Source organism: Dicentrarchus labrax, unplaced genomic scaffold (assembly GCF_905237075.1).
Source record: "Dicentrarchus labrax unplaced genomic scaffold, dlabrax2021, whole genome shotgun sequence".
In the NCBI taxonomy this organism is placed as follows: domain Eukaryota; kingdom Metazoa; phylum Chordata; class Actinopteri; family Moronidae; genus Dicentrarchus; species Dicentrarchus labrax.
In genome coordinates this window covers 13066090-13073446 of record NW_026136711.1, presented here as the reverse complement: position 1 = coordinate 13073446, position 7357 = coordinate 13066090, and the positions used below count along the sequence as shown (strand labels likewise).

Below are 7357 nucleotides of genomic sequence, written 5' to 3'. Positions count from 1 at the left end.
AAGGTTCTAGCTACTCAAATGTGCAGATGTGGTGCTTTGTCTCGTATTACAAAGAAACACTGTATTCATGAAGTTCTAATCAGACAATTTAGTTTTTTACTGACAATACAGTAACTTAGAGCATCAGTTTAGTAAACAAGTGTCTGTCAAATAAATACATGTAAATATCATAGGATTCTGTAGTGTTGCTTGAAGAAAAAAATATTTGAAGATGTCATCTTGTTTTCTTAATTAACTAAAATTAAACACATCCTTCTTTTTAAACTGAAATGTCTATTTAATTGATCTGGATCTTATTGTATTTTGAATCTAAACATATTAGACTATGTGACCTTCAGAAGTTTCAGTAAGATGATCTAAAGCAAAAATTGTTGTTGGTATAATGCAGTAGTGATGTTGGCAAAGAGAACTTGAATTATTTGGAATAGGCACCTACTGTATATTCAACGGTTATTACAAGTCTGGACTGTGTGTTTCTTTGCTCGGGTAGTCGATACTGTGGGTTCAAAGGCATGCAACTGTACAAACTGCTGAGGGTCTGCTTCCCCCCACTGACATTACATTTATCCTGCAAATTTACTCTCTCCAGAAAAAGCCAGGAGAACCAGTGCATTGGCTGAATTTTCTTTACTTTCGATCTGCTTCGGTCTTTATTCCCAGGATACTCTACTGTGAAGTGAACAAATAAACAAAACACTAATCCTGAAATATTTGTTTTTAATATCTCAAATTATACACAGTTTTCACACCGTGATATCCTGTCAATATACATTCACGATTATAAAAAAAATCAAAGTACAATTGTATTTTTGATTTTATTTCCTTAGCACCTCTCTGTATGAAACTACAGCTGGGATAATTTACAAAATCCTTTAGCCTTCATGAAATAGGCGCAGGTTTAAGCAGTTAACACACGGTTTCCCATAGAGCACTTAACAAATAAGACATGATGTACAAAATTCACAGCATGGGTACTTCATCCACCTCATTCAAGACACAGATCAGGCATGGGATGGATTAATAGATTTGGATCAACTTGGACAATGAAGTCACTAACATAATAAAACAGATTAATCCAAAGTTAACGGCTCGCCTTTCGATTTGTAGCCAAGTGCCATCAAATGATTTCACAAATCAGGAAGTGGCTGTTTTTCTATCACACTGCGCCTTTAAAGTACCCTAGCATTTCTCTCTCTTTTATTCAATTATTACTCAATACAAATGCCATAATATGGAAATGGAATGCACAAAGTGTTGGGTCTCTATGATATTCCACGACAAGATTATGTAGATTTTCACAATGTAAAGTGATGACAAGCCGGAGAGTGATTTATCCCAATTAATATGCATTAAACAGAGCAAAAATTATTCTGTTGTGATACAACACCACGAAACCTGTGATACATTCAGTTAGCATTTGGGAGCTAGTGTTATATCCTTGAGAAAAAGTAAAGGCCTATGAGAACAAAGAGTTGAAGTCCTGGAGGTCTGAAAGAAGAAAAGGCTGACGGTGATGATCTGAGGTTGTTATGAATGTTGGTGATGGGCAGACAGAGTGTAGCTGGGTCACAATGAGAGTCTTCTATTTCTTGATGGCAGCCACTGCTTTCTTGGCGGCGTCATCCAGGTTTTCTGCTGCTGTGATGGGCAGGCCGCTCTCGGTCAGAATCCTCTTGGCCTCGTGGACATTGGTCCCTAGCACACACATGAAAACACGGTTACAAAAGGCAACAAGAAAAGCTACAAAGGCAACAACAAAAGCTGTCTTAACAAAGTTGAACCTGATCTGCCATCTGCGCTGATGTGAAAACCACACTCTGTGAAAGACGGAGAGATCCTTTGGAGGAATCAATGCACATGATGACAGATGGATGGAGTTATGGGTGAACGGTGGCAAATTCAACTGCTGATCCGAAAGCAGTTTTCTTCTGTGAACTATGTCAGTGTGGCAACCTGGCTGCAGCGAGGTCAGGGGTAGCAGGTGCTGGGTGATGGTGGCTTCCATGCCCCAATAGACCCGCAACCAACCAGAGAGAGAGAGAGTGAGAGAGACACCCAGGGACGCTCTCCACGGCCCCGGGGCTCTACACACCGAGCTGGCTGCCGCAGCCAAACACCAGCCTGACGCGCCTGTCACAACACAGGACAGGGGGCGCCGCAGTGGACGGAGGGACACGGAGAGGACGACGGTGGAGAGTGAAAGAGGGAGAGAGAGGGGCAATCGAGTAAAAGGTCAAATGAAGCAGAATCGCCCACGCTGCTAAAACAAAAAAAGCCAGCTGTTTCTGTGGCATTTACTGATTTCACACATGAAGACGTGATGGCAAAGAAAAGGCCATTTACAGAATCTGTCTGATCTTGTTTCAACAAGTCTCTACTAATATATCCAAAATAACGGTTTATCTGTGGTTACTTGCTGTATTTATGCTGCTGAAATACTTGAATTTTCCAATAAAGACTTATTTAATATTCATTGTGTCCTCGTATACCACGGTAAAAGTCAAACTGTGTAATCTGATCTCTACATGTATGTGTATCTGTGGCAATTACTTCATATACAGAAAATGAATCATTCTGAAGTCATCTGTTGAACAAAAATGAAGAAAAATTGAGGTTTTGGACTGTTGGTCGGACAAAACAGGACATCTGAAAAAAATGATGGCTGTTTGACATCTTATTGATCAAACAATCAATCTGCAGATTAATCAATAATGAAAACATTCCTTAGTTGCAGTCCATATCTACTGTATGTGTGTGTTTGCATTCATTCTGAACAAATCTGTGATTTTAAATGGGTCGAGGTGTGTGTGTGTGTGTGTGTGTGTGTGTGTGTGTGTGTGTGTGTGTGTGTGTACATGCTCAGACGCTTACAGGTTGACCTTAGCTCTCCTGGCTGGCGTGTAATTAAGACTGCATGATATGTGAATTCTCCGGAGGCCCGGCCACCCTGATCAATAGAGCTTTCATGAGGAATTCTATTACCAGGGCCACTTAACGCCTAATATTTCATCTCTTTTGTCCAGCCAGATAATAAGTCATTCCAAACACATTTCTGCAGGCTCACACTCTAAACAATCAATTTTACGATGTAATTAATTAGAAGAAGAGCAGGAAGAGACCTTACTCTGGCACATAAACAGGGGATTGAGTGTCCCAAGTCATCTTCTCTTCAAATAGCATAGAATATTCTCAGTGTGTTTGTCCACAGACCAATGTATCGGCGATGCTGTCCCTCATACTGAGGAGTGAGGTAGCGGTACTGTATGCTTCACATTCAATGAACCTGACCTGTGAACTTCACTGGGTTTGCCGGATCCATATCATTATACCGACAGGCTTTTCTGTCAAGATGATTAAAGCAAAGTTGCACAACAAACTTGAAACAACATGAGATAAAACTGTGTGAGAGGCAGCCATATGTGCCGACAGCAAATACATAATGCAAGAGATTTTTATGAAAAGAAAAGAAAAATGGAAAGCGTATATAGCACTGAAATAAAGTAAACAACGCATGCATTTTTGCTATTTTTTCACGCCATATATATTCCCGAGAAGCCACAGTGTGTTGTTCAGACAGTATATGTGTTATCCATGTAATGTGTGAGAGGGGAATCACACATCTGTGGGAGTGAGAAAGGAGAGACATGCATTTACGTGGGTTTTCTGCAGGTAAGTGCATGTAAGTGTGTGAGCTGACTGCAGTTCCACTGTGAGCAGTAGGGAGCACTGATAGCTCACATCAGCAGAGGCAAGGACAGAGCCCAGCTGGATACAGCACCACTAGGTAGGTGTGTGTGTGTGTGTGTGTGTGTGTGTGTGTGTGTGTGTGTGTGTGTGTGTGTGTGTGTGTGTGTGTGTGTGTGTGTGTGTGTGTGTGTGTGTGTGTGTGTAGAGTATGCCAAGTATATGAATGTGTGTGTTCACCTGCAGCCACTAGGTGCTGCCAGAGACCAACTCACAGCCTGGACCCAGAGACAAACAGTATAATGCACGGACACGTGAGGCATCACAGCAAGACCGACTTTCATTTTGAAGACGTGAAAATTAAAATCTGTAAAAAATGACCTTAATAGGTGGATAAAAGACAGATTTTCACTGTCCCATAGCATACATTGATCACAGTATATCTCCAGGGTTTTATGGGATCATTTATCTGTACCAGTGACTGTCAGTTGAGATTTTTGGCTCACTTCCTGTTCTGAACTTTGTTTTCTAACAAGCATCTACTGGAATTTAAATTCAATCCCAATCCACACCACAACCACGTTCCGACAACTCTGAAGCCTGCTGAACGATAGATCAGCTGATCAGCCTTACAACACAACTCAGCTCAGCTACGAGTCTCTGAACACACTGTTCAAGCCAAAACAGCAAAAGACCAGGCAGTGCCAAGTATTTTGCCTTGTGATACACTGCCACTTCACAACACATTTCTGTTGGATCTCTGCTCTAATTAGCAAGATAACTTGTGACTATTGTGAGAATGTCACTTTAACGTGTGAGTCAATTACAGGCCACCATATTTCAACAAGATAATAAGGCTTGGGGCTCGTGCCAAAGACTTGCGCCAGAGAAGTTTTTGTTGATGCTGCAATTCCTACGTTTGAGACCAATTCTGTCCTAACTGAGTTTAGTGAAGCTGAGATCTGATGAGAGGAGAAGACAATATTCTATGGGCAAGACAAATAGTGTATTCTTGTATAAGTTAAAGATAAGAAAACACTGTGTGAAGCTTGATAACTTATCTAATCTGTTTCTGTGGTTGTTAGCTTGATGTTTTTGCTCTGAATTTTGTTTTCAATTAAAGGGCGATTGTGCAACTTTTTGTAGAAGAAATACAGCATCTTCCTTTTACAAATGAACAGTTGAATTCATAAGTAATAAAAATACACCCTTGCTCTATTCAGTATATTAAGAGGCTTGCACAGCAGACATTTCGGGTAGTAGGGAAAGCACAGGTGTTACAAATAACATTACAGGTGGCTCTGTGTGTGCCAGTAAATGACACTGTGACAGTGAGCCAGCAAGCCATCATTATTTACATCTTATTATTTACAACTGTTCCTACTGCTTTCTGTCTGAAAGTCTTCATTGAAAAAAGGTCTATTATCTTGTCACTTTTGGCCACTCTGGCCGCTGTTCAGAAAAGGTTCTATTTCTGTGATTTAAGGAAGTGTACGACTGTGTTTTTTTCTTTAGGTTTCTGACAGCATAAAAAGTCATAACACTTTTAAAGAATTCAGTAGTATACTATACTGTGTTTTTGGATTTTGTTTAACAGACTGAAACAGATGAAGGAGAATTGCATGCATCTGAACCGTGTGTTTATGACATCATGACTGGCACCAGACTAGTCTGATAAACTATGGCCAGATGATAAAAATCTAACACTTCTCAAAACAGTTCATGCACGCTGAATATCAAACTGTTATAATATACCTTTTTAGAATTGATTTCACACCAAGCATAACAAAAACACCAGTGGCTTGGTGCAACCCCAGTTATCTTGTATAACTGGGGTAAAAACATTTTCTTTCATCATACTTGTTCTGACTTGGACTGTTAATCCTCATAATAATCAGTACCAAACAGTGTGAGTTTTCCCTTCACAGCCAAAAATGGATGAGCCCTGCTCCTCCCTCCTTCATCCTGCGTGTCAAACATCAAATGCTGCTCATTTGAACGCGGAGCGAGACACTCCTGAACGGTGCAGATGCCTTTCCTTTGATGTGCTAGCCAGTCATTAATCAAAGTTTTCATGTTTCTTATGTTGTCTAGACTCTTGTTTAAGAGAGACACACACTACAGCTAAATATACCAGATTTAAAGAGCATCTCTGATATTGAGTTTATAAAATGCATCTAATCATGTAGGTTTTCATCCATGTTGACTCTGATAAAGAACCACAGTATATTAACATGAATACAGTGATATTATTTGTTATTCAATAAAGTTTTTAAACATTTTTTTACACCACTGTATTCAGTTCATATGCTTCTGAAGCAAACATTCATTCTCATTATCTATTCTATTCTTGTTAGGTGCATTTGAGAGGCAAAGGCAAGAAAAAAATTAGCAATTGGTCATTATTTATAATTACGACTAAACATGTTTTAAATGTATAGATTTAAAAAGCTTACAAAACAAACAATAGTCCGGTCAGGTCAGTGTCAAAGCAAGCCAGTGTGTGCATATATATATAAATATATATGTGTGTGTGCATAACTGCGTATGTGCAGCAGATGGCTATTTAAGCTATAATGACACTGTCAGGACTTAAAGGGCTATCTCAACCGTACTACAGGACCTCGCATCTCTTTTTAATTACATGGAAGAAAAATGGCCAGATCTCCTTTTGAGGAGAAAACAGCCTCCACTGTTTGACAGACAGTTGGGGAATGGCTCAGTAAATCAATAGGCCGGGGAACAGAGTTAAGCGAATGCAGTCACCTTTTTTCCAGGACTCTGAGGGCTATTTAAGGGGATTTTTTTTCATAGTGGCAGACAGCATCCTCACACAGCAATATGTCTATGTTCACACTGCGGCCAGAGGGGGCAGCACAGTACTTCCTCAGGTATCTCTCCCTATCAATACCTTGAACATTTGTGTGTACAAGTGTGTCTATATGAGCATTCTGTGCTGACTCTGTTGCATTCATTTAATATTCATGAACACAAGCGTTAATACTGCAGCCCATATACTGGATGTGTTGTAGTTAGGTTCTCTATCAACCCACAATAAACACTTCATGCAACCCCATCAGCTAATTCTACTCCATCAGCATCTAGACCACATGGCCCCTCTCGTCCACATATGGGGATATACAACTCTCCACCAATGAAATCAACCCAGGCCTTTTAAAAGAGCCTTCCCAATTAAAAGTGTGCCAGTTAATCCATTCTGATCCTGTTGAAGAGCGCTGGGCCGGGCTCACTGCCCTGCGGTCAGCCTAGCAAGCTGAGCTGATTGATTCTGAACCAATCTTCTCCACAAGACCACAACCCAGGACGTAATGACCCACAGCTAAAGCTTGGATTAGACCCCGGCCAGGAAAACGCGGTTGGACCAACCACCAGCAGTGACCTTCTGGACTCAGCCTGTTTGTGAGTCAGGTTGAATTACATGGCCTAGTATGAGAAATGTGTGGTGACTAATTAAGGGTCTGTTCTGATGGCCAATCTGCTTGCTTGTATGGCGACACATTTCAACAGTTTTGTACTCTTCGGCCACATGGTCACTCGGCAACATGGAGACAGGCAGTTAAATTACACAGATGCATGTTTTAAACCTTGAGCTGATGTTTCTGTGTTAACTGTGGGGGCAGTGGTAATCTGTGGGATTTGGGTTCAAGCCAGT

General features: G+C 40.6%; 1 protein-coding gene across 1 annotated transcript in view; it reads right to left on the bottom strand.

The window, feature by feature from the left end:
- Positions 1 to 700: 700 nt before the first annotated feature.
- Positions 701 to 7357, bottom strand: part of suclg2 (succinate-CoA ligase GDP-forming subunit beta) — a 91775-nt gene continuing 85118 nt past the window's right edge. Inside the window, exon 11 of the mRNA XM_051414467.1 lies at positions 701 to 1695. Within this exon, the coding sequence (XP_051270427.1) occupies positions 1583 to 1695 (113 nt within the window). The 3' untranslated portion in view covers positions 701 to 1582. The remainder of the gene's footprint in view (positions 1696 to 7357) is intronic.